At 41.7% G+C, this 27,595-nt stretch overlaps 1 protein-coding gene and 1 long non-coding RNA gene across 2 annotated transcripts in view; one reads left to right on the forward strand and one right to left on the reverse strand.

Annotated features, from left to right (window-relative positions):
- RHBDL2 (rhomboid like 2) lies at positions 1 to 27,444 on the forward strand. The gene is made up of 7 exons (XM_028123421.2): positions 1 to 261; positions 3,262 to 3,410; positions 6,746 to 6,858; positions 19,464 to 19,564; positions 22,414 to 22,474; positions 26,403 to 26,464; positions 27,265 to 27,444. Exons 1-7 carry the CDS (start codon positions 16 to 18, stop codon positions 27,442 to 27,444), a joined length of 912 nt encoding a protein of 303 aa, XP_027979222.2. The 5' UTR covers positions 1 to 15.
- The window catches only part of LOC114224280 (uncharacterized), a 31,599-nt gene continuing 8,552 nt past the window's right edge, over positions 4,549 to 27,595 (reverse strand). Inside the window, exons 2-3 of the long non-coding RNA XR_003612338.2 lie at positions 17,916 to 18,081; positions 4,549 to 5,080 (exon numbers count right to left, since the gene is read on the reverse strand). This is a non-coding gene — a long non-coding RNA (uncharacterized LOC114224280). The remainder of the gene's footprint in view (positions 5,081 to 17,915; positions 18,082 to 27,595) is intronic.

The following is a 27,595-nucleotide window of genomic DNA, read 5'->3' on the forward strand; positions in this document are numbered from 1 at the left end:
GGAGGACCCAGGACAATGGCTGCTGATCGTGATTTGGAGATGGAGGATATGAATCTGAATATGGATAGAGACATGAAAGGAGAGCTGGAAGAAGAGAAGGAAACGAGAGAGGACAGGGGAGGTAAAGATCCCCTCAAGAATAAAAAGGTCCACAGGGTTGTCTCAAAATGGATGCTTCCTGAAAAGGTCCGAAGAACATACCTGGAGAGAGCTAACTGCCTCCCACCCCCTGTGTTCATCATCTCCATCAGCCTTGCCGAGGTGAGTATGTTGGGTGGTGGGCACTAGAGCAAGTACCACGGGGAATTGCAGAAAGACTGGGGGGAAAGCGAGGGGACTTCGATCACATCTGGAGAAGAGACTGGATGACATATAGGAAGAGAGCTTGGTGGTGGCAAGTTCAGCACACACAGAACTCAACCTCACCCTCTCTGGAGCCCCGTTAGGTCTTTCCTATGGTCACAGTCACTTTCAGCCAAGTTTGAGTTTTATTTTTCAAGCAAGTCGCCTGCCCAGCAGCGACTACAGTTTTCAGTGGCTTCATTTAATTTTAGTTGCTGGAGCTTTAGAAACCAAATAATCTTGGGGTCACAAATTGGTTTTATCTCATGAACCGACTTAGATTGATTGGTAAGGTCCTTTTGTGGAGCCAACACAGAAGCCTAACCAGAAGAGCTATATAGGCTCCCTTCAGATTTCAGTAGGGAAAAAAATGGGATCCCCTACTGATGTCTACTGTGGGCAGCACGTAGTGTGTTTTTAGACTCTGATCTCGTCAGCCCTTTTATTTTCCAGAAAAAGAGTACAAGGCCCAGAGAGGTGGAATGACTTGCCCAAGGTCACGTTTACCGACTGGGCCAGGCCTGGGCTTCTCCTAAGCCTCATCGCACCTGCCATGATGTCTCATAAAAGAATTGGCAGGGGATGGGTATGTGTGGGGTGTGACTTCAGGGACATTAGGAAGTCTCTAATGTAATCCTCTTAATGCCCACGGATGTCTCAGTTTTCTTAACAAGGACTGTATTAGGGTTCTTTAGAAAAATAGAACCAGGGGCACCTGGGTGGCTCAGTCGTTAAGCGTCTGCCTTCGGCTCAGGTCATGGTCCCAGGGTCCTGGGATCGAGCCCCGCATCAGGCTCCCTGTTCTGCAGGAAGCTTGCTTCTCCCTCTCCCATTCCCCCTGCTTGTGTTCCCTCTCTCGCTATCTCTGTCAAATAAATAAAATCTTAAAAAAAAAAAAAAAAGAAAAAGAAAAATAGAACCAGTGGGGTGTGTACATACCCAAACACACATTATCTATCTACTGTCTATCTATCATCTATCTACATCTATCCACCCATCCATCTGCCTACCTACACATGCCATCCATCCGTCCATCCATCCATCCATCCATCCATCCACCTACCTACACATGTATATTGAGAGAGATTGATTTTAAGGAACTGGCTCATATCATTATGGAAAATTGGCCAGGTCACAATCTAGGGTAGGCCAGCAGACTGGAGACCTGGGTGTAAGTGTTACAGTTGGGAGTCCAGAGGCAGTCATACCAGCAGAATTCCCTTTCCCTCAGATGAGGTCAGTCTGTTCTATTAAGGCTTTCAGCTGATATGATGTGACCCCATGTTATGGAGGGTAGTCTGCTTTATTCAAAGTCTATTGACTTAAACTTTGATCTCATCTAAAAAATATCTTCACAGAAACATCCAGAATGATGTTTGATCAAATTCTTGGCAAATTCATATAGCCAAGTTGACACATAACATTAACCAGCATAGGGACCTAGCCTCTTACGGCTCAGATAAAGAAAAGGCTAATGTATCAACGTTCCTGGCACACTCTGTCATGTTACCTTTCCAGTCTATGGGTTGGCGGGCCTACCCATGGTCCAATCAGGTGTGTGAGTGCTTGGCGAGTGTGGGAATTGGGGAATAATGGGTAAGGTCACATGATACCAAACATGACCGCCGTAGCCCGTACTGTGGAGCAGGCAGTTCTCTATAGAAGGGTCGTGGAGCGGGTGCTGAGATACCTGTTCTCTCACAGAAAGATCCGTTTTTCAAATAAAAGTTTTTGGAATAAACTTTATTTTGGATTAATTTTAGCTTTATAGAAAAGTTGCAAAGATAGTACAGAGAGTTCCTGTATATGTCTCACTTAATTTCTCCCATTACTAATACCTTACATTTCCATAGTACATTTGTCAAAACGAAGAAACTGACACTGGTATACTACTATTAACTAAACTGCAGGCTTCATTTGGAGTTTTCTAAATTTTTTTTAAAGATTTTATTTATTTGACAGAGGGAGAGAGACAGTGAGAGAGGAAACGCGAGCAGGGGGAGTGGGAGAGGGAGAAGCAGGCTTCCCGCGGAGCAGGGAGCCCGATGCGGGGCTCAATCCCAGGACCCTGGGACCATGACCGGAGCCGAAGGCAGACGCTTAATGACTGAGCCACCCAGGCGCCCTCATTTGGAGTTTTTAATATGTATTTCTACCAGCTTTCCCATTAATGTCCTCTCTCTTTCCCTTCTGTCCCCTCCAACCCCAAGTATCATATTCCATTTAGTTGCTGTGGCTCCCCAGTGTCCTCTCATCGGTGACAGTTTCTCAGTCTGTCTTTGTTCTTCATGACTTTGGTAGTCTTGAGGCATATGGGCCGGGTTTTTGTAGACGATCCCCCAACCTGGGCTTGTCGATGTTTTTCTCATGATTAGATCAGAGTTACGGGTTTTGGGGAGGAACACACAGAGGCGAAGTGCCTTTCTCCTCATGTCACATCAGGGAGTACAGGACATCCACATGACATCCCTGGTGACATGAGCCTCCATCACTTGGTTAAGGTCATGTTTGCCGGGCTTCTGTGCTGTACTGCTATTATTGTTCCCTTTCCCCATTCTATTCCTTGGAAGCCAGCAGAGACTTAATTTCATATTAACTTGTAAGTAAAAGACAAAATGGTGGGAATGGGAAGGGGAGGGCGAAGGGTATTTAAGCGGGTAGAGGGGTTCAGAAGGAGTCTTCTTTATATTCGGTCTAGGGCTGCTGCTCATCACTGGAGGAAGTGGGATATGACCACAGTTGTATGGTCAGACATTTAACGGCAAGGACATTTAACTCCTGTCATCTTCTGAGCACATGCTATGGAGGGGCCCACTTGAGAGCTAATCGTTTGAAAGCAAGGTAGTAGTGCCCTTAGGCTTTAACAGGGCCACTCTTTGCAGAAGGTGGTTAACGTTCATGTCTGCCCCTCCCTGGCAGTTGGCGGTGTTTATTTACTATGCTGTGTGGAAGCCTCAGAAACAGTGGATCACCCTGGACATAGGCATCCTGGAGAGTCCCTTTATCTACAGTCCTGAGAAGCGGGAGCAAGCCTGGAGGTTTATCTCCTATATGCTGGTCCATGCTGGGTAAGGAATGATATTAAGTCGCTGATGTCGGAGGTGACTGCAAGTACTCATAACCCCCAACATTTGGTCGGTGCTTTATTATTGATAAGGCACTTACATGTCCATAATACCCCTGCTGTTTTGTGTCTGAGGTTTCGGGGATGTGGTTACTCGCTCCATATCACTTGGCTAAGTTGCAGAACTAGGACCTCAACCCATTCATGCTAACTCCAAGTCCAGTGTACTTTATATTGCGTTATAACTGCCTGATACTGGTATTTATATAGGGATATTAAGAGAAGAGACCCCATCATTACTAAACCACACGTATGTTCCCCGAGTTGTTTGTGTTGTTAAAATGTTCCCTTTAGGATATGAATCAGTCCCTCCCTCCCTACCCCTGCCACACACTTAAAAAGAATTAATTCGTGAGCGCTTTACTGTTGTCCATCTGGAATAATACAAGCAACGGGCAATGCAGTGCCTGCCTTTTAGTTATAGTTTCTTATATGCTAATAGTCCTTAATGATCTTGCTCACAACCCAGGATTCACTATGCCCACTGCAGACATTGAGCACCTTGCTGGCGGCCCCGTTCTCCAGTGGAGCCTGGGGGGGGTGCTTCAGATGAGGCCAACTTCATCTGTGTGACCTACCCAGCCCTGCACCTTGAAGGATGGCTCTGGCCAGTGGCTAACTAGGCATCCGTGGCAGGACACAGGGCTCAGAGGCTTGACAAATAAGGACAAAATTGCTCATTGCCCAGTTTCTATGGATACTTTCAGTTTGGTTTTTCATTTAACATGCTCTGAACACATGTGGTTCCTGCACTCAAGGACTTTAAAATTATAAGGGTGAACAGTCAGTTAAATAGTAAGGCAAGGCCATACAGTAGTTACTTCTTTGTGCCTTGGTTTCCACATCTATAAAATGGGGTAATAGTACCTACCTCATAAGGTTGCTGTGATTAAATGAGAAAGTGGTTATAATGTAATTTTTGCAGTACCGGGACACATAGTAAGGCCCTCACAAAGAATCCTCAAGGCTGTGTAGGACAGGCCACATATGGGGTTGTAGAATTTCAGAATGCTTCTGGCTGAAAGTAGCCAAAAAATCAAATGGGGGCCTGAACAAATGGAGGTTAATTCTTTTTTTTTTTTTTAAGATTTTATTTATTTATTTGAGAGAGAGAATGAGAGATAGAGAGCACGAGAGGAAAGAGGGTCAGAGGGAGAAGCAGACTCCCCTCTGAGCAGGGAGCCCGATGCAGGACTCGATCCCGGGACTCCAGGATCATGACCTGAGCCGAAGGCAGTCACTTAACCAACTGAGCCACCCAGGAGCCCTGGAGGTTAATTCTTTACCAAATAAGGAGCCCCGAGGTATGTGGTTAGTTCATCAGTTTAAGGAAGCCAAGCCTCTTGGTTCGGTGCTGGCATCTCTGCTCTTCCCTTGACCTTTGTCTTGTGGCTGCAAGTTGGTGGCTGTAGCTGGGCGTTAAAAGCAGGAAGGGGAAGGGTAGGCCCAGGTGCTGGTGACATCCATCCCTTTCTTCAGGAAAGCAGCTCTCTTGCCAGTCTCCCATTGGCCAGAGCCATGGACACGGCTACCCCTCGCAAAGTCAACATGAGCTCTTCCAGCCTCACTAGAGGATGCAGACAAGTGATAAGGAAATGGATGTGGGATTAGTTACTGTAATATAAACAGAAAGACGGAAAGATCAGAATGGGGATGGTTTCCCACATGACCTGGATTCAAGCTGGACCTGGAAGGGCAGATAAAATTTGGATGAAAAAAGTTAGTATTTCTATTCCGGGTATATGACAGGATCTCATCCTTATGTCATTTCTGCTCTTGCTATTTGCACAGCAGAAAGAACGCTGAGGGCGATTCTTTGGGGTTTTTTGTCCTACTGGTCACTTCGTCCTCCAGCTGTTCCCAAAGGAGAAGATGGGATGGCTTCCTTTGGCTTTGTTCAAATTCACAAAGGGCACATATTTCCAAATACTCTTTTTATGTCTGACGTCCCCGTAAGACTAGCGCAACTGTCCTTGCTAGACTGTTTGCACTGAATTACATGTTACTTCTTGTGTGTCTTTGAAGATGACTTGGGCAGTGATAGTTGTGGCTGGGTGTGCGTGTGGTCATGAAGGTAAGTAATCTGTTCTGTAGGCTATGCCCAGAGAGCCTCTGCTGAGTATTTGTTAAGTAAATTATAATGCAAAACACAATCCTGAAAGCTGCTACATGTTGTGAAAATCCAACACCTATTTCATTTTTTAACTTTTTGGTTTAATCTGAAATCTCTTAAAAAAAAAACAAGTCTTGTGCAGTGTAGCAACTAAATTAAGGATGACTATAATATGGGCATGTACCAAAATACATTCAAAGATTCTCCAGAGATGCCTGTGGGGTTTGACAGGCAAAATAATATGAATTTCATTTAAAAATATTTTTACTTCTTTAAAAACTAGAATAAAAACCACCTGCACTCAAATATGTTATATGCCAAACTGTAGTACATGGGAGATATTAACTTTAGCTAGTGTTACTGGGTAAACTTTCTTTTTTATTCTGGTAAATTGTCTTTTCAACTTTAAAAAAATATTTTAATTATTTATTTGAGAGAGAGAGAGCGAGCACAAGCAGGGGGAGTGGCAGGCAGAGGGAGAGGGAGAAGCAGGCTGCCCGCTGAGCAAGGAGCCTGACTCAGGGCTTGATCCCAGAACCCTGGGATCATGACCTGAGCCAAAGGCAGACGATTAACTGACTGAGCCACCCAGGCGCCCTTCAACTTTTTAATGTAGAACCGGGGATGGGGTTTCTCTTGCCATCTCTGTTTTATTAAAGAATATCCTAAAATTGCAAGACCCGTTGTTTAAAAACCTATTGAAATTTGGGGTGCCTGGCTGGCTCAGTTGGTAGTGGAGGCGACTCTTGATCTTGGGGTTGAGAGTTCCAGCCCCACATTGGGTATGGAGCCTACTATGCGTGCATTAGGATTTTCTCAATACTGTGCAACCGAAACAAAATCAGATGCAGGGGGCTGACAAAATGGCAATTGTCATCTAAGCCCAATTTCAAGTTTTGTTCCTTAAGCCATCATCGCTCTCTGTTCGATGTTGTTAGTCACTGTTATAAAACAGAACTTATAAAATAAATATATACTTCCACAATGTCCTTTTATCTGTTTTACATATTGAGGCTCCATGTTGAGATTTTATTTAAACAAAAAAGTCACCTAAAAAAATTAGAAAATGGAATTTGAACTAGAAACAATACACCAATGCCTGTTCATGTCCCAAAGAAATAACTGTGTGGGTTAGTCATATTTGACTACTGTGTTTGTCTCCGCAGAGTTCAGCACCTCGTGGGGAATCTCATCATGCAGCTCGTTTTGGGTATTCCCTTGGAAATGGTCCACAAAGGCCTCCGAGTAGGGCTGGTGTACCTGGCAGGAGTGACTGCAGGTTAGTATTCTGAGGGTAACACAGAATCAGTGCCTCTGCACTCTTAAGGAGGCAATGCACAAAGCAAAAGTAATAAACATTTAAGTCAAGATTTACTGCAGGGAACCTGATAAGCATTAGAAATAAGTTAATTAGGGGCAGCTGGCTGGCTCCGTCGACTCTTGATCAGGGTCATGAGTTCAAGCCCTACACTGGGTATAGAAATTACTTAAATAAATAAAGCTTTTTTTTTAAGATTTTATTTTATTTATTCACTTGCGAGAGAGACAGAGAGAGAACAAGCAGGGGGAGAGGCAGAGGGAGAGGGAGAAGCAGACTCCCTGCTGAGCAAAAGAGCCCGATGCGGGACTTGATCCCAGGACCCTGGGATCATGACCTGAGCCAAAGGCAGACGCCCAACCATCTGAGCCACCCAAGTGCCCTTAAATAAATAAAGCTTTGAAAAAAAAAAAAGAAATAAGTTAGAGGGGTGCCTGGCTGGCTCAGTCAGAAGGGCATGCTACTTTTGATGTTAGGATGATGAGTTTGAGCCCCACATTGGGTGTAGAGATTACTAAAAAGAAAAAACAACAACCAAAACCCAAAAAACTTTAAAAAGTAATTAGAGTTAAAATATTTGAGATAAGATAAGCAGATAGCATATATATTGGGTAGAGACTTAACAGCCAGATTATGAAGGCCCAGTGTGTCAGGCTAGTGATCTTGGGAAGTCACATGAGCAGATTTGCTTTTAAGAAAGACAGCTTGAGGAGAACATAGAGAAGAGCTATAGGGGCCCAAAGGCTCAGTAGAGACTAGCAACATATGCAGTGATCTCTGAAATTGGGTGTTCCTTAAGATGATCCACTTTGGCCTGGGGAGAAAATATTAGAATTCCCATCCATCCGTTTATTTATTGGAAACATTTTTTCAAAAAAAAATTAAACTTTTTTACACTGCAGTTGTATGAAATCAATGCCTAGGGGGTCCCATGTATCCTTTAACCAGTTACCCCAATGGTAACAGCTTGCAAAATTCTAGTGCAGTATCCCAACCGGGATACCCATGTTGATACTGTCAAGGTGCAAAACAAGGATTCCTCACGCTGTACTTTTATAGCCATACCCTCTTCTTTCCCACCCCTCATACCTTCCTTCGCCCCTGACAACCACTAATCTGTTCTCTATTTCTGTAATTTTCTCAATTCAAGCATGTTATATAAATGGAATCATATAGTATATTGCCTTTGGGATTGGCTGTCTTCACATAGCATCATTCCCTGGAAGACCCATGTAGGTTGCTGCATGTATCAATACTTCATTCATTTTAATCGCTGAGTAGTATTCCATGGTATGGATGGATCACCGTTTGTTTAACCCTTCACTCACTGGAGACTATCTGGATTGTTTCCCATTTGGGGCTATTACAAATAAAACTGTTAACAAACCTTTGTGTACAGGTTTTTGTGAACAGAAGTACAGTGTTTTGTGAACAGAAGTTTTCATTTCTCTGGGATAAATGCCCAAGCGCACAGTTCTTAGATTGTATGGTAGTGCCTACTGACTTTTTAAAGAACCAGCCAAAATGTTTTCCAGAATGGCTGTTCCTTTTTACATTCCACCCAGTAGTGTAGAAGTGATTCCGTCTTCCACATCCTCACCAGCATTCGTGTGGTTGCCATTTCTTATTTCAGCTCTGCTCAGAAGCATGAGGTGATCTCTCATCATGGCCTTCATTTGCTTTACTCAAACGGCTAATGATGGTGAACATCTTTTGATGTGTATAACCTCGTTAGTGAAATGCTTGCTCATGTCTTTTGCCCACTTCCTAATTAGATTTCTTTCCTTTTTTTCCTGATTAGATTTTTTAAAACCATTGAATTCTGAGAGTTCTTTACATATTCTAGATCCCAGTCCTTTATTGAATATGTAGTTGACAGGTGTATTTTTCTCCATGTGTAGCTGTCTTTGCCACACTGTTTTAATAGAGTCTTTAATGGGGAGCGAAAGTTTTTAATTTTGATGAAGTCTGATTTATCATTTTTTCCTTTATGAATCGGGCTCTTGGTGATGTCTAAGAACCCTTCACTGAGCCCTAGGTCCTGAAGATTTTCTCTTACAGTGTCTTTTATAGTTTTATGCTTTACATTGGAATATGTGATCTGTTTTGAGTTGGCCCACTGTTGTGTAAGGTATGAGGTTTAGACTGAGGTTCTTTTCGGTGTTTTTTTTGGAAATACAGTGACTTCGCAACAATCTATTAAAAATTCTGTTTCCTTCATTGCATTTTTTTTTTTTTGCACCTTTGTCAAAAATCAGTTGGCTGTACTTGTAAGGCATTATTTCTGGGTTCTCCTGTTTGTTCCATTGACCGATGTGTTACCCTCCACCAATACCATATCCTCAATGCCACTGTAGCTATAGTCTTGAAATCAGTGAGATTCCTCTCATCTTTTGCTCATTTTAAAGACTATGCATTTTTCCTTTACAAAAAGATGAGTGTCTAATTTGCTGACTTTTTTTCCCCTGTGGTAACAAATGGCTTTCAGTAGGATGCTACTGAACAGATGTTGAAAAAGCAAATGCAAAATATGTTCCTTTGACGACATAATAGCATTTCTCATACAAGGAGAAAGAACGTAACTGCTTTTCCAAAGATACTTACGCTCTGAAAGGGCATTTTAAAAACTAATAATTGGACATCGTTCTCTCACTGTGTGATTTTGCTGCTGGGAATGATGCAACAAGTCTTAGAAATTCACACTTAAAATGCAGGAAACAATTTCCTCATCAGTTTTAAGAGTTCTCAGTTAAGAGTTGTAGTGGGTTTTAAACATATTTTATAACACTTTCTGATTAGTTTGCAAGAACAAATGACTGATGCTAGGAAAGGTGGGAATTAACAGGTAAATTACAACACAATTTTTTTTCATAATTGGAGTAAGCAGAGTCAATAACGTAATCCTCCCATTTGAAACTACATGCCATTTTTAAATTTTACATTTTGGCTATGACAGTGAGTAAGAGAAAATTTCTATAGAAAAAAACTGAATTTAGAAGTATATATTTGTACTTTGGGGTTATGGTATTTAATGAGGATTTTCAAAAAATAATGAAGCTTATTTTATAAATCTGCTCATTGAAAGATTTTTTAAGTTAAAGACTTTATTTTTTTAGAGCAGTTTTAGGTTCACAGAAAAATGGAGAGGAAGGCACAGAGATTCCCCATAACCCCTGCCCCCCCACATGCACAGTCTTCCCACTCCCATCCCTTTATCGACATCCCCCTGCAGATGGGTATTTGTTGGGATTGATGAATCCTCCACTGGTACATCATAACCACCCAAAGTCCATAAAGAAGTTCACTCTTGGCATTGTACATTCTATGGTTTGGGGCAAATGTGTAATGACATGTATCCATCATCAGAGTATCATATGGAGTGTTTCACTGTCCCCCAAATCCTCCGTGTTCTACCTATTCATACTTACCCCCACTCTGACCCCCACCCCCTGGCAACCACTGATCCTTTCACTGCCTCCATAGTTCTAGCTTTTCCACAGTGTCATATAGTTGGAATCATATAGCATGTAGCCTTTTCAGATTGGCTTCTTTCACTGATCCTTTCACTGCCTCCATAGTTTTAGCTTTTCCACAATGTCATATAGTTGGAATCATATAGCATGTAGCCTTTTCAGATTGGCTTCTTTCACTTAGTAACATGCATTTAAATTTTTCCCTTGTCTTTTCATGATTTGCTAAACATCTTTTGTACCAGGGGCACCTGAGTGGCTCAGTCAGTTAAGCTGCTGACTCTTGATTTCTGCTCAGGTCATGATCTCAGGGTTGTGAGACCGAGCCCCGTGTTAGGCTCCATGCTCAGCGAGAACTCTGAGGATTCTCCCTTTCCCTCTGCCCTTCTCCCTGCTCGTGCTCTCTCTCTAAAATAAATCTTTAAAAAAAAAATCCCATTTTTTTGTACCATTAACAAAGTAAAAATGATTTAAAAATATTGTGTAATCAATGTTTTATCCTTTAAAAATTCTATTTCTAGGGGTGCCTGAGTGGTTCAGTTGGTTAAGCATCTGCCTTTGGCTCAGGTCATGATCCCAGGGCATCATGCCCCGCATCAGGCTACCTGCTCAACAGGCAGACTGCTTCTCCCTCTCCCTCTGCAGCTCTCCCTGCTTGTTCTCTCTTCGTCAAATAAGTAAATATTTTTAAAAGTTCTATTTTTATATTAAAAACATATTAGTATCTGAAAGAAAACCAATAAAATGTACCTGCCATCAAAAAACCCACATTAGTATAGTAATGCTTATATATGCAACCTACAAATAAGTTAATAGACCTATATTTCAGTGGCTGGTTGTATCAGTTTCCTAGGGCTCCTGTAACAAAGAACCACAAACTAGGTGATTTAAACAGCAGAACTGTACTATCTCACAGTTAGGCTGGAAGTCTGAAATCAAGATGTCAATAGGGCCATGCTTGGGACGCCTGGGTGCCTCAGTCGGTTAAGTGACTGCCTTTGGCTCAGGTCATGATCCCAGGGTCCTGGGATCGAGTGTCGCATCGGGCTCCTTGCTCAGCAGGGAGCCTGCTTCTCCCTCTGCCTGCCACTCCCCCTGCTTGTGCTCTCTCTGTCTAGTAAATAAATAAAAGCTTAAAAAAAAAAATAGGGTCATGCTGCCTCTGATCCTGTGGGGGAGAATCCTTCCTCCCTTCTCCCTAGCTTCTGGTGGTGGCCGTCAGTCCTTGTCATTCCTTGGCTTGCAGGTGCAGCCCTTCGAGCTCTACGTCCATCGTCATGTGGAGTTCTCCCTTCACATTTCCGGTCTCCTCTAATAAGGACACGGTCATATTGGTTGAGGGGCCCACTATACTCCAATATGACCTAATCTGAATTAATCACAGCTGCAACAGTCCTATTCCCACATAATAGCACATTCTGAGGTACTGGGGGTTGGAACATCAGCACATCTTTTTGGGGGACACAGTCCGACCTTTTGCAGGGCTCAGAATTTTTTAACTGATGTTACTAGCCTCCTTGAGCAGTGGGGCCAGAGAGTAGGAAGCCTTTAGGAGATAGACTTGGCAATGCTCAGTGACACAGCTCCGCAGTCGGCTTCCCCCTACTTTTGTGGAACCTGTTTTTCCACCTTCTACTTCCGGTCCTGCACACACCTGTTTTTCCTGCCCTTGAAAGCCTTTGGGCTGGTGAGGTTCTTCCTGGCTCTAGCATCTGCACGGGTTTCCCCCGCAGCTTGATTTCGACCTGTGGAATCAGCCCTGCCCCAGTTTCAGAGGAGAGAACGTGATTAACCTGTTCACAGCCTCTGCCTATTTTTGCAACACCTTCCTGGCAGGTGTGTGTCTCTTTGCTATTCTGGTCTTCACACTGCTGCCTGGGTCACCTTCCTCAAGCACAGATTAGATCATATTATATCCTTCCTAACACACTGACAGCGCCCAGAAGAAAGTCAAAACATCTAAGATTGCTCATTACCCTCCACTATGTGGCCCCATTGCCTTTCCAAAAAGAAATTATACATAAAGCGGTTAAGGGGAGCTTGATGTAAAATGTTTTTTTATTAACTTTTTTGACGTATGATTGACATACCAAAATCTGTATATAATTAATGTATATGACTTGATGAGTTTGGAGATAAGTATACACCTGTGAAATCTTCACTACAATCTATGTCATAAACACGTCCATCACTTCTAAAAGTTTCCTCCTGCCTGCTTTCTTGCTTTGCTTTTTTTCTAGATTGCTTAATATGTCAAATAACTTTAGTTTCCCCGCCTTTGCTCCTCGCAAAGTGTGGTCCATGGATTAGCTGCATTGGTATCACCTGGGAGCTCATTAAAATGCAGAATATTGGGCCTCACACCAGACCCACTAATCAGAATCTGCATTTGAACAAATCCAGAAGTGATCTGTACGCACATTAAAGACAGAAGTGCTGGTCTGCAATCCCCCCCAGTGTTCCCCAGTCAGACTGATCATCACAATCACCCAGACAGCTTGTCATAGCTAAAGCCAACCAGATCCCACCCAGATCTACTGACTCAGAATCTCGGAAGATGCAGCCCTGGCATCTGTTTTTGTTTTGTTCTGTTTTCTGTTTGGTGAGGGATAATTGACATATAATAAGCTGCACATATTTAAGGTGTATAATATAGTAATTTGGGGATACGTGTATACACTCATGAGACTATCACCACAATCAAGATAATAAACGTATCCATCGCTCCCCAAAAAGTTTCTCTGTGACCCGTGAGAACTGCTCTCTACTGCCCCTCCCTGTCCTTTCCCTGGCAACTACTGACCATTATAGATTAATTTGTATTTTCTAGAATTTTATGTAAGTGCAATCATAGAGTATGTACTCTATTTTTGTCTGGTTTCTGTCAGTCAGCGTAATTATTTTGAGATTTATCCATGTTATTATGTGTATCAATAGTTGACTCCTTTTTATTGCCAAGTGGTATTTCATTGTGGGGATATACCACAAATTGTCCATTCTCCTTGTTGATGGACATTAGGGTTTTTTCCAGTTTGAGGCTATTGCGAATGAAGCTTCTATGAACATTTGTGTGTAAGTATTTGTGTAATCAAATGTTTTCAGCTTTCTTGGGTAAATACCTAGGAATGAAATGGCCGGACCCTATCTGAAGTATGTTTAACTTTTTTTTTTTAATAATTTTTTATTGTTATGTTAATCACCATACATTACATCATTAGTTTTTGATGTAGTGTTCCATGATTCATTGTTTGTGCATAACACCCAGTGCTCCACGCAGAATGTGCCCTCTTTATGGTATGTTTAACTTTTAAGAAACTGCCAACGTTTTAAAATAGCTTTACTGAGATATAAGTCATATAGCGTACAATTCACTCATTTAAGTATTTAATTCAATGTTTTTTTTAAACTTAATTCACAGGATTATATACCCATCATCACAATTGAATTCTAAACATTTTTGTCCCCTAAAGAAACCCTGTACCCCTCCTTACTCTTCACCCCATTCTCCCTTCCCCAGGCTTAGGGCAACCACCAATCTTCTTTCTGTCTCTTTAGATTTGCCCATTCTGGACATTTCATATAAGTGGAATCATACACTATAAGGTCTTTCCTGATTGGTATTTTTCACTTAGTGTAATGTTTTCATTGTTCATTGATGTTGTAGCATATATCAACGCATCATTCCTTTTTATTATTAAATATTCCATTGTGTGGCTGTACGTTTTCTCTACATATTCACCAACAAATGGACATTTGGGTTGTTTTCAGTTTTCGACTATTATGAATAACACTGCTATGAATATTTGTGTAGAAGTTTTTTTGTTGATCTCTTGGATATATATCTGTAAGTGGAATTGTTAGGTTATATGGTACAAAGTACAGTTCACCCTTGAACATCGTGGGGGTTCGGGGCACTGATCCCCCTCACACAGTTGAAAATCCTCATGTAATGTTTGACTCTTCCAAAACTTTACTAATAGCCTACTGTTGACCCAAAGCCTTACCAATAGCATATTTTGTATACATTATTATGTACTGGGTTCTTATAATAAAGTAAGCTAGAGAAAAAAATTATTAAGAAAACCATAAAGGGGGCATCTGGCTGGCTCAGTCAGAAGAGCATGGGACTCTTGATCTCGGGGTCATGAGTTTGAGCCCCATTTTGGTATGGAGATTACTAAAAATAAAATAAAACTTAAAGAAAATCATAGGGAAGGGGCGCCTGGGTGGCCCAGTCAGTTAAACGTCTGCCTTCAGCTCAGGTCGTGATCCCAGGGTCCTGGGATCAAGCCCCGCATCGGGCTCCCTGCTCAGAGGGGAGTCTGCTTCTCCCTCTGCCTGCCACCCTGCCTACTTATGCTCTCTACCTCTGTGTCAAATAAATAAATAAAATCTTTAAAAAAAATCATAGGGAAGATAAAATACATTTTCTGTACTGTACTGTGTTTAGTGGGAAAAAATCTACATAAGGGTGGACCTGAGCAATTCAAACCCATGTTGTTCAAAGGTCAACTGTAGTTCCCTTTTATTTTTATTATTTTATTATTATTTTTTTAAGATTTTATTTATTTGAGATAGAGGGAGAGTGAGAGAGCAGGAGCAGGCGAGCAGAGGGAGAGGGAGAAGTAGGCTCCCCGGTGAGCAGGGAGCCCAAAGCAGGGCTTGATCCCAGGACTCCAGGACCATGACCTGAGCCCAAGGCAGACGCTCAACCCTCTGAGCCACCCAGGCGCCCCTGTAGTTCCATTTTACACGTTCACGAGGAGTTCCAACTCCTTCACATTCTCAACAACACTTGCTATCATCAGTCTTTAATTTTAGCTAGTTTATTGGGTGTATGATGGTATCTCACTGGGATTTATTTATTTATTTAATTTATATTTAAAAAAATAAATTTTGGGGGCACCTGGGTGGCGCAGTTGGTTAAGTGAATGACTCTTGATCTCAGCTCTGGTCTTGATCTGAGGGTCATGAGTTCAAGTCCCGTGTTGGGCTCCACGCTGGGTGTGGAGACTATTTAAAAAATTAAAAAATAAAAATAAGTATTTTATTTTTAAGTAATCTTTACACCCAACGCGGGGCTCAAACTCACAACCTGGAGATCCAAAGTTGCATGCTCCACTGACTGAATCAGCCAGGTGCCCCTCTCACTGGGTTTTAATTTGCATTTCCTGACAATTAATGCTGGTGAATATCTTTTCATATGCTTGTTTAATATCCACATGTCTTCTTTGGTAAAGTATCTGCTTAAATATTGCCCATTTAAAAATTGGATTATATTCTTTGTTATATATAATAATGTATATTCTGATTAGAAGTCCTTTATCAGATATATGACTTGCAAATATTTTCTCATAGTCTGTTGCTTGTCTTTTCATGCTCTTAATAGTATCTTTTGAAGAAGAGGAGGTTTAAAGTTTTGATGAAGTATAATTTATACTTGTAAATTTTAGGAACTGTGCTTTCAGTGTCAGCCCTTGCACATTTGTGTAGGGGGGTCAGATTTATCTCCATATTTCATATTTTTGATGTGCTGTAAATGGTACTATTTAAAAATTTCTATTTCCGATTCTTCATTGCTATGACATGGAAATAAAGTTGATTTTTTTTGTACATTGACCGTCTATCCTCCAACTTAATTAACTTATTATTTTTAGTAGTTAAACAGTTATCTGCTTATTCCTATCTTCTGTTGGAATTTAAGTAATAAGGCAAAATCTTGTGGGCTTGCCCATGTTATCACCACTTCCAGTGTCCTCCATTACTTTGTATAATTCCATATTTTCATCTGGTATTTTTTCCTTCTGCCTGAGAATTTCCTTTAACATTTTTTTTAAAGATTTTATTTATTTATTTGAGAGAGAGAATGAGAGATAGAGAGCATGAGAGGGAAGAGGGTCAGAGGGAGAAGCAGACTCCCTGCTGAGCAGGGAGCCCGATGTGGGACTCAATCCCGGGACTCCAGGATCATGACCTGAGCCGAAGGCAGTCGCTTGACCAACTGAGCCACCCAGGTGCCCCTCCTTTAACATTTTTTAATTAAAGATTTATTTATTTATTTTAGAGACAGAGAGAGCATAAGCAAGTGAGGGGGGGTAGAGGGAGAGAGAGAATCTTGAAGCAGCCTCCCCGTTGAGCATGGAGCCCGATGTGGGGCTCAATCCCAGGATCCTGGGATCATGACCTGAGACCAAGGCAGACGCTTAACTGACTGAGCCACCCAGGCGCCCCACTGTCTTTATTTATTTATTTATAAAATTTATTTATTTGTCAGAGAGAGAGAGCACAAGCAGGGGGAGCAGCAGAGGGAGAGGGAGAAGCAGGCTCCCCACTGAGCAAGGAGCCCAGTGCAGGACTCGATTCCAGGACCTTGGGATTACAACCTGAGCCAAAGGCAGATGGTTAACTGACTGAGCCACCCAGGTGCCCCCGCTGTATTTATTTATTTATTTTTATTTTATTTTTTAAAGATTTATTCATTTGGCAGAGAGAGAGAGAGAGAGAGTGAGAGAGGGAACACAAGTAGGGGGAGTGGGAGAGGGACAAGCAGGCTTCCTGCTGAGCAGGGAGCCTGATGTGGGGCTCAATCCCAGCACCCTGGGATCATGACCTGAGCCGAAGGCAGCTGCTTAACCGACTGAGCCACCCAGGCGCCCCTGCTGTATTTATTTTTAAAAATATTCTTCTCTATGTGTTTCATGTTCGATACTTTTACTGCCATGTCTTCATGTTCACTAATCTTTTCTTCTGCACTAATGTGCCATTAAACTCAACTAATGTATTTTTCATCTTAGACATTGTAGTTTTCATCTTTAGAAATTTGAGTGTTTTATATCTTGTGTGTTTCCACTTAATTTTTGAACAGATAGTATATAGTTGTAATAATGATTTATTGCCATTATTGGCTAAAACTTAACACTTGTGTCAGTTTGGGGAGGTTTTAATTGATTTTTCTTTTTATTATGGGTCATATTTTCCTGTTTCTTTTCATGTCTGACCATTTTTGTTTGGATGCTAGGCATTTAACCTTTGGATGGTGGATATTATTGTATTCCTATAAATATCCCTTAAATTTGTTCTGGAACACAGTTACTTGGAAGTAGTTTGAAACTTCCTGGTAAGATTTGCTGGGCGAAACTGTGTTTTTGAGTCATGTTTAGTGCTAATTAATACCCACTACTGGTGTAGGACCCTTCTGTGTACTTTATGCAATGCCCCATATGAATTATGAAGTTTTTTGGTTTGGAAAGTTACTTAGCCTCTCTGGTGCTGGGTGAGCAAAGGTACTTGCTCTTCCCTCTACTCCTTTCCGGTGGTTCTTTCCTTGGCTTAGGTAATTTCCTCACGTGCTCCTCTCTGGAGTTCTTTCTGTGCTGCTCCTTCCTCTCTGGTGCACTATCTTGCAAACTCCAGCTGCCTAGGACTATCTGGACTTTACACACTATCTCATCAACTTAAAGTTTACTGAGATCTACCTGGTTTCCCCCTTCATGCATTGTAACCTGTAATCTCTGTCAAGGCAGTAAGCTGGGCAATCAGACAACTCACCTCATTTATTTCTTGTCTCTTAGGGTTCGCTGTCCTTTGTTATCTGAGGTCCAGTATCTTGGAGATCAATGTTTCATATATTTTGTCCAGTGCTTTTAGCTGTTTCAAGCAGGAGAGAAAATCTTGTCCTTGTTATTTCATCATGGCCAGAAGTGGACATTTGTATCTGTGTTTTAAAAATAAATTACTCATATGATTAAGGCAACCACTCCAGCCCTATTCTGAAAGTTGACATTTGAGGACCATCCTCTAAACCTATTGGACTACTCACTGATTTTTAGTCATTCATATACCTTTGTTTCTATGTCTTTGCTTTTTCAGTTCCCTAAGTCCTGAATACTTTCTCCTCCTTTGTTTTCCTTCCAAATCTTAAAGATTTTTTATTTTATTTTTTTATTTTTATTTTTTTTAAAGATTTTATTTATTTATTTGACAGAGGAGACACAGCAAGAGAGGAAACAAGCAGGGGGAGTGGGAGAGGGAGAAGCAGGCTTCCCGCCGAGCAGGGAGCCCGATGTGGGGCTGGGTCCCAGGACCCGGGGATCATGACCTGAGCCGAAGGCAGACACTTAACAACTGAGCCACCCAGGTGCCCCTTAAAGATATTTTAGAGTTTAATCAAAATGCTATATCCTCCTTCTCAGAGTGGCAAGGCTTCCACCTCTGCAGAAAAAAATCATTTTTTCCCTAAGTGCTTCCATAGCAAATTCATTACATTTAAAAATCATAGTAGTTGTTCTGTTCTGCATCTTATAATTGTTTACTCATCTGTTTGTAAGATTCTTAAGGCCACTCTGTCTTTCGTGCACAAAGCAAGTATTACATTGTATCCTAAGGAATGAAAGAGAGCCTTAAAAGCAAAAAACTAAGTAGTAGAACAAAGCAGTAGAGAGAGACCATCTTAGAGTTTGCATAAGGTGGTTTTAAAGTCTTTTTTGGTTCAGGCAATCTAAGATTGGGTTGAAAAATAGATTTCCTTTTGTTTGGTGAATCTGATAGAATACTACATTGAGAAGGGTTCTGAGGCCACATATTTACTCCATGAGAAAGCCAGCCATTAGATAATAAGATGTTGGAATGTCTCAGGTATTGTGACAGTTTTGGCTAAATGTGTGCAGTATTTTGAAACAACAGCTAACAAGTACATAACACATGTCAGGCAGTGTTCTAAGCATGATGCACATATCAAATCATTTACTTCCCCTGACAATGCACTGAGGTAAGTTCTATTAATATCCTCTTTATGTAGGGAAACTAGGGCACAGAGAAGTTAAGAAACTTGCTCAAGTCACACAGCTGGTAATTTCGGCTCTAGAGTTTGTGCTCTTGGTCCCTGTTATACTGTCCTCATATTGAACATTTAATGTTTCAGAAAAATTGAGGTAGTTAGCTCACATAGCTATACCTTTAAAGTGTGGAAGGGACAAACAAAATAAACTTGTTGCTTGTCAATATAATGGTCCAAACTTCCCAACTTCTGTCTTAGATTAGATTTATCTTTCATGATTCTTACAGTTATGTGTGATCCTTTGTGTTTTCTTTCTTTAGGGTCCCTTGCCAGCTCCATTTTTGACCCGCTCAGATATCTTGTGGGTGCTTCGGGAGGAGTCTATGCTCTGATGGGAGGCTATTTTATGAATGTTCTGGTGGTAAGAACTTTGGGAATGGGATCTATGGATTTTTTTTCTTTTAAAGAATAACTGGTATTTGGATCAGGGAAGCTTCATCATATTTACTGAGCACTCATCCTTCTGGGCACCAAAATTTTCCTTTCATATTTTATCATTATTTTTTTTTCCTGATCTCAAAAGTGATGAATACCCAAAAAATTTTTTTTAAGTTGAAAAATCTCAAATATAGTATCTGTTAACAGTTTGATATACATCCTTTCGACCTTTTTCTAGATGTATTCAAAATCCTGCCAAAATTAAGGCTACAAAAACGGACCTGCTATTTTTTAAAGATACTGTTCTACATCTTTTTTTTTTTTTAAGATTTTATTTATTTGACAGAGCACAAGCAGAGGGAGAGAGAGGGAAAAGTGGGTTCCCTGCTGAGCAAGGAGCCCGACGCGACACTCGATCCCAGGACCCTGGGATCATGACCTGGGCTGAAGGCAGCTGCTTAACCGACTGAGCCACCCTGGCGTCCCTATACTGTTCTACATCTTAACATAGAGTTATCTTGACCCCATCTACCCATATCACTACACAGAAATCCATTTCAGTCTCTTCAAGTGCCCCACAGCACATTATATAGCTGTACCCTGATTTAATCCTTCAATGAAAAAAAAATTGGGCTGACTTCATCTATTCACACTTGTGGATAATGCTGTAAGGATGTTCTCTTACATTTATCTTTTTGCATTTGTGTGTGTGTGTGTTGATAGGATAAATTCCTAGAAGTGGATTTACTGGGTGAAGGCTTTAAATTTTCATAGACAAATGCCAAATTGCCCTCCAAAGTTGGCATACCATTTTATATGCCCATGATATAGTATGTAAGAATGTCAACCACTTTTTAAAACAGCCTGTAGTGTTAAATCCTGACTAGTTCTTAAACCCTTTAACCATATAGGTATACTTTAAAAATATTCTAGGAGGAAAATAGGAAGCAATTACAAAACTATTCCAAGAATAGAAGCTATTTAGAAAAATGTTTTTCAAACTTTGGATTGCAACCCATTAGTGGTTGTGAACACAGTTTAAGGAATTGTGACCAAAAATTAAAACAAGAAGAGGGCACCTGGCGGGCTCAGTAGGCAGAGCATGCTACTCTTAATCTTGGGGTCTTGAGGTCAAGCCCCATACTGGGCATGGAGCCTACTTAAAGTAATAAAAAATTTTTAAAAAATTAAAAAGAAAAAAATTAGAAAGTTTCAGTATGTATCACATGTAATACTGTTTGACTTACGTGTATACTGGATTTTTATATAAATGTTTTCTTACTGTAGGTTGTGACCACAACAGTTTAAAAATAATTGATTTAGAACAAATATGGGTATTTTAGTGTCTTTCCTCTTTGGGAAGAGAGTTAATAAATTGAAAGGGAAGGGAGAAGTAACTCAGTAAAGTGGAGATGTCTTTCTGACTCAGTTTTTTTTTTTTTTTGAAGATTTATTTGATTTTTTTTTGAAGATTTTACTTATTTATTTGACAAAGAGAGACACAGTGAGAGAGGGAACACAAGCTGGGGGAGTGGGAGAGGGAGAAGCAGGCTTCCCACCGAGCAGGGAGCCCGATGTGGGGCTCGACCCCAGGACCCCGGGATCATGACCTGAGTCGAAGGCAGATGCTTAACAACTAAGCCACCCAGGCACCCCCCATTTATTATTTGAGAGAGAGAAAGAGATAGAGAGAGGACATGAGCTGGGGGGGAGGGGCCGAGGGAGAGGGAGAAGCAGACTCCCCACTGAGCAGGGAGCCTAATGGGCGGCTTGATCCCAGGACCCCAAGATCACGACCTGAGCTGAAGGCAGACATGACTGAGCCACCCAGGTGCCCCTGACTTAGGAGTCCTTTAGTAACCCAGGAGGGTACTGTAAGCTGGACTGAGATTTTTTTTTTTAAACATTTTATTTATTTATTTGACACAGAGAGAGGGAGATAGTGAGAGAGAGAGAGCACAAGCGGGGGAGCGGCAGGCAGGCAGAGGGAGAGGGAGAAGCAGGCTCCCTGCTGAGCAAGGAGCCCGACACGGAACTCGATCCCAGGACCCTGGGATCACGACCTGAGCCGAAGGCAGCCGCTTAACCGACTGAGCCACCCAGGCGCCCCGAGATTTTCTTTTTAAAAGATTTATTTATTTATTTTGGAGAGAGAGAGAGAGAGAAAGAACAGGGGGAGGGGCAGAGGGAGAGAGAATCTCAAGCAGACTCCCCTGCTGAGCACAGAGCCGCACACAGAGCTTGATCTCACGACCCCAAGATCATGTATGGCTTGAGCTGAAATCAAGAGTTGAACACCCAACTGACTGAAACAGTCAGGTGCCCCTGGACTGAGATTTTTCAAAGCTAAAATGAAACTTTATTTTTTTAACCAATATTTTAAATTTTTTTGAAATTATCTAAAAGAATTAATACCCAGATTTTAACTAACTCCTGTTTGGAAAGAGGATAAAGTATTGAATGAATATTAACCAAAAAAACCTTAGACATATTTCATCAGACTTAGTTTGACAGTATCTATCTATCTATCTATCTATCTATCATCTATTTCAATGACACATTAAGTATTGATTTCATATTACTGATATTTAGATTTTTTTCCTGCTAATACAATTATATCTAGTTCATATCATGAAATTAAATATTGATTTTGTTCTCTAAAGTGCAACAGCGTTGTACTTCCCAAATACACTTGAAAACTGGGCTGCAACAGTATTGCTTTATTTTGTAAATATTTGACACTCAAACTTTCATCTTCAGATGAAGAGAGTACAGTCGAGGGTTCATTTGCCGATAGATAGCTTATATTATTTTTATTTATCTCTTTGCAAGAATTTTCGAGAAATGATTCCTGCCTTGGGGATTGTCAGACTACTGATCATCATCCTCATAAGTAAGTTTGTTTTGTGAACCCTTTGCACCTATCACTTTATCGGTCTGACCTCTAGAGGGCCTCATTCTTCCTAAACACTAGCATGGAGTGACAAAGAATTGTGGCTCCATAGCCCTAAGCAGAAAGGTAAGTGGAAGGGTTTTCACAGACCCCCGTGGGTGGTTTTTAGAAGTGCTTCAGGAATTTTTTGCTTTTTGTTTCTTTCTGCAGTGCGGGAAGTCAAGAGAGTAGAGCTTTAGGTACTCTGTCTACTTTAACCACAATAGCTTCACTTATGTTTCCTCATTGATACATTGGATTCTGGGTTGTTCTCATTCATACAATGGACTCTGTATGTGATTTTGTCTGAAACGGGGAAAGCTTGAAAACCACTGACATAATCTATTTTCTTCCTCAACTTTTACATTTTTGGATTTAAAAAAAAATGATCTATGATCTAAGCATGGAGTGATGGCTGAGGGTTGAAGACAGGAGCAGAGGGTGAAGGAATGGAGAGGTCAAGGAACTAGAAGGATGGCAAATGTGGCTTTTGAAATCTCCAAGAATTATAGCAGAGAATTACATGCTGAAGGAATTTAGGAAGAGTGCTCAATCTGGAGAGGAGGCGGAACTTTAGCAGAGTCTGAATGTCACGGGAGATTTTGGGTGGAGGCAGGCCACACTGGGTAGAAGAAAAAGGAGCTAGGGCCGGACTAGTAACTCGTGTTTCTGGACCTGCTCCGGTGGAAGCTGCAGTCGCACGGAGGGGGTGGGGAGAAGGCAGACCCTGGGGTCAGACGGTAGGGTCACATCTGAAGGCCAAGATGGAGGTGATACTTGATAAAAACCTAAGACTTCGGCTGTCCATGTGGTAAGAAGAAATGGGCCTGCTAATTGGTATCAAGAGTTCAATTATCTGCATTGCTGGGAATAGGGCCAACTACCTCTGAGGAAAGAGACTAAATCAGTCTCTTTCCAGTTTATGGACAGTTTAGCAGTAAGAACAGTATTTCATCCTGAGAGAAGATAAGTGACTTGTTTATAGGTTACACATACTCTCTGTAATATTTTTGTCCATAAGAAATTGAAAATGTATGGGAAAGTTGTGAGCACAGAAAGGAGAGCAAGTGTCTGGGGTTAGTGAGGAGAGTCACTGGGGCGCAGAACTGCCACCTGGGCTGTTAAGTGTCATAACCGGGACCAAGGGACAAGTCCCATGACCAAAACATGTTGCTACACGTAAGTTCCCTGGTTTTCGATCTGTTTCCTTTAGGACAATTATGAATGACTTTGTAAAATGACCCCAAACCCTTGATGGGGAAATGGTTTTAATACTCTTCAACGTTGGCGTAAAAACCCTTTCCTTATGCACAGGGAGTCTCCAAAAATAGTTTATGTAACATTATGTCATTCCTGAGGTAAGTAATAAAGTCACTTTATTTTACAGAGTAGCTAAGACCCGTTAACATTAACCTTCCCCACTCCCTGGCACGGGCCATTTCTAAACGTTCTTTGTTCTGGTTTACCTACTGTTGAAGATGAGGCAAGTTACAACACACGCCAGGTTAACAAAATACAAGTATATTTTTAGTTTAAACACATTTCCTTGGGAAAGTGTATAGGTAAAAAAAGGTAAATTATTATTCTTAATTATGAAGGACAATTGGCCTGAAGGACCTTCCTTCATGAAGCATTCTTGTTGGATGTGTCTACTAACAAAGCAACTGAGCTTCCTTTTTGAAAGAGGAAATCTCACATGTTCACCCTTCAAAAAAAATCCATATAAAGGCAACTCTCTTAAAATCAGTGTCAAAGTTTTAGCAAGGACAATAACTTGGTTTATTGGGAGGGAAGACATGTCTCAGTGTAGCTACTGCAGCAGACGTAGAAGCAAACTCCCCCAAGGAAGCAGAAGGAGCCGGGCAGAGATATGTAGAAAGGGCATGATCAGAGAGAAAGAGGTTGGAGGAATGGACGTGGTAAGGGTTACAAGAACTTTTTGAAAGGAGGCCTCCTCCTCTGGATGACTACGCCAGAGTAACTGTTTCCAGTAAGAACTTTCCTAGTTCTGTCTGTGTGTTATTTATTTATTAAAAGATTTTATTTATTTGAGACAGAGAGAATGACAGATAGAGAGCACGAGAGGGAAGAGGGTCAGAGGGAGAAGCAGACTCCCCGCTGAGCAGGGAGCCCAATGTGGGACTCGATCCCGGGACTCCAGGATCATGACCTGAGCCGAAGGCAGTCGCCCAACCAACTGAGCCACCCAGGCGCCCTGTGTGTTATTTATTTACACTGGATTAGGAAATACAAATGATGACTGAAAATACAGCACAACCACATTTATCCAGCATGTTGTGTAATAGTCATTCACAGTTAAATTAATATTGAATACTTCCTCGACCTCAATTCCCGTCTAGTCACTTGGACATCAATCAATACAGTATTGAAAGGGAAACTAGCCACAACACAGGGTCCTGATGCTATTTTCCCAAAGGCAAGGACTAGGTCTTCTCATCTCTGGGGACACACAGTGGCTCACTAAGTGGAGCACAGGGAGTTGGGGATGGCTGTGGAATGTGACAGCTACACGAGATGTTTCCAAGTGCAGGGCACATGGAGGGCAGAGTTCTTCTAGGCCATGAAACCCCGGAAGCTCCTTTTGCATCATGGATCTGACTTATTGGAAGAAGGTCTGAGTTCTGGCTTTCACTGTTCCATTGGAGAATGTGGACTCATCTCCTTACTTGGCCTATCATCAGTACTCTGGTGGTACTCAGAGGCAGTTAGTGTGGTAGGTGAGAGGGGCGCTCACATAGCCAGATTTCTTAAGGTTCAAATCTTGCCCCTGCATCTGAGCTGTGTGGCCTTGGACAAGTACTTACCCTCTGTGTTTTGGTTTCCTTGTGGATAAGATGCCACTGTCATTCCTCACTTGGATTGGTGCCATATTGTTGACCTAGCTGGTCTTCTGCTCCTGTCCTTGCTCCCTTACATTCCTTCCTGTATAGCGGCCAGAATGATCTTTTAAAAGCATAAGTTGAATCATGTCACTCAAAAGCTTTCAAAGGTTTCCTACCACTTGGAGTCAAAGTCCTTACAGTGGCCCATAAAGCCCCTCCGTGATTTGTCCCTTGCTCCTCGCCTATCATTTTATCCCTAACTGTAGTCCAGAATCACCTGGAGGTCTTGTTAAAACACAGACTTCTGAGCCTCATCTTCAGAGTTTCTAGTACAAGTCTGGGGTGGGCCTGAGAAGTTTAATTTCTAGTAAGTTCCCAGGTGAATGTTACTGTTGCTCTTGGAGGGGCAGGGAGTCACACTTTGAAAACCACCCATCCAGCCAGCGCAGCTGCTCTGGTCTTCCTCCAGCACATTGGGCACATTCCTGCCTCAGGGACTTTGCACTTGGCTCTTCCTTCTGCCTGGAAGACTCTTACTTCAGATGTCAGCATTGCTTGCTCTCTTATCTCCACCATATGTCATATTCTCAGTGAGATTGTCCCTGACGCTATTAAAAATCATACCCTACTCCCAGCATTCCTAATCCTCCTTCCTTTCTCTGCATCTTGGCCATTTGCTGTACTGTATGTTTTATGTTTTACTAATTTGTTTGTGAGCTTCCCCCAACAGACCGTCAGCTCCATGAGGCAGGGCTGTCTCATCTGTTCACTGCAGTATCTCCACCACCTAGAACAGTGCCTGGCGCACAGAAGATAACCACTCAATACATGTGGGATGAATAAATCTGTCAAGTGGGATGATATACTCATTTCATAGGGTCCTTGTGAGGATTAGTGAATTGATACTCATAAAGCTCTTAACAGTAGCACCTGGTACAGAGTGTCTCCATAAATGTTAGTTGCTACCATGACTAGAAGAGAACCCAAAACATCTGGTGCATGGTTGTGGCAATCCTGGGGCTTCATCAGCTTGTTTTTCTTTCTAGTTTTGTCGGATATGGGATTTGCTCTCTACAGAAGGTTCTTTGTCCCTGCAAACGGGTCTCCGGTGAGTTGTTTATTATTTTTTCAACAAGAACTTGTTTACCTATCATACCAATAGATAAAAAGGGTCATTGAACAGGGGCAATGTCTGTGATTTAGGGCAGCCAGATTTCCATTTGGAAGATAAACAAATTCCTGAGGAAATCAGACTTTTGGATTGTCCTTTTCACTTAACTCTCTCAGAGCCCTGACTGTTGTTGGCTCTATTTCTTTGCACCTGCCCTCCTGGTGGCTCCTGGGAGCAAAACAGGAGAGAAGGGATTTCACTGTCCACAGAGAATAAAAAGCAGATTGGAAAACAGCAATGAAAATTTGGGTCCAGATGAATTTGCAGGATTAAAAAAAAAACTGACCGAGATTTCCAGTTTTGTTATTAGTCTTTGAATTGGGTAGTTTGTTTGCATATTTGTGTGTATACGTCAGCTGTGTTTTCATCCTGACATTCCATTTATGTGGGGTCAGACACGGCTCCCACAGAGATCCCTTGTGGTAATGCAACACATTCTCTTGACATATAGAACCATCCAGAATGTGATGGTGACAGAGAATGAGAAACAATGGCTCGGTCCTGTGCACTCGGAGAGTTGATGAAATGACATTTTTTAGCTCTGCATGTTTTCAGAACATCTCCTCTCTGTGCACATGGGAGTTTTGTGTCTCTTTTGCTTCACCTCCTTGCCCTTCAGGCTTTTAAGACTCTTGTTGGACTCCGATGGCATTTGTGTTTTAGGAAGAGGGATGCAACTAAAATATACAATTAGCATTTTCTTCACTTATTTTCATTTCTCTCCTTTTCCTCCCAAGGTGTCTTTTGCAGCCCACATTGCAGGTGGATTCGCTGGAATGTCCATAGGTTACACTGTGTTTAGCTGCTTTGATCAGGCACTGCTGAAGGATCCGAGATTTTGGATAGCAATTGCAGCTTATTTTGCTTGTGTCTTATTTGCCGTGTTTTTCAACATTTTCCTCTCCCCAGCAAACTGACCTGCCTCTAATATGCAATGCAAAGAGCCATCTGGGAAAAAACTGAAGTCTATGAAGAGACAAAGAAGTCCTTGCAAATGCTAACCTCTTTTTTTAAAGAGGTCAGAATAGGACTGAAGTCCTCAGTTGCAAAGACTGTTTACAAAAGGGG

This window comes from Eumetopias jubatus, unplaced genomic scaffold (assembly GCF_037043125.1).
Source record: "Eumetopias jubatus isolate StellerSeaLion01/CBP00866 unplaced genomic scaffold, mEumJub1_p1.0 scaffold_4, whole genome shotgun sequence".
NCBI classification, from domain to species: domain Eukaryota; kingdom Metazoa; phylum Chordata; class Mammalia; order Carnivora; family Otariidae; genus Eumetopias; species Eumetopias jubatus.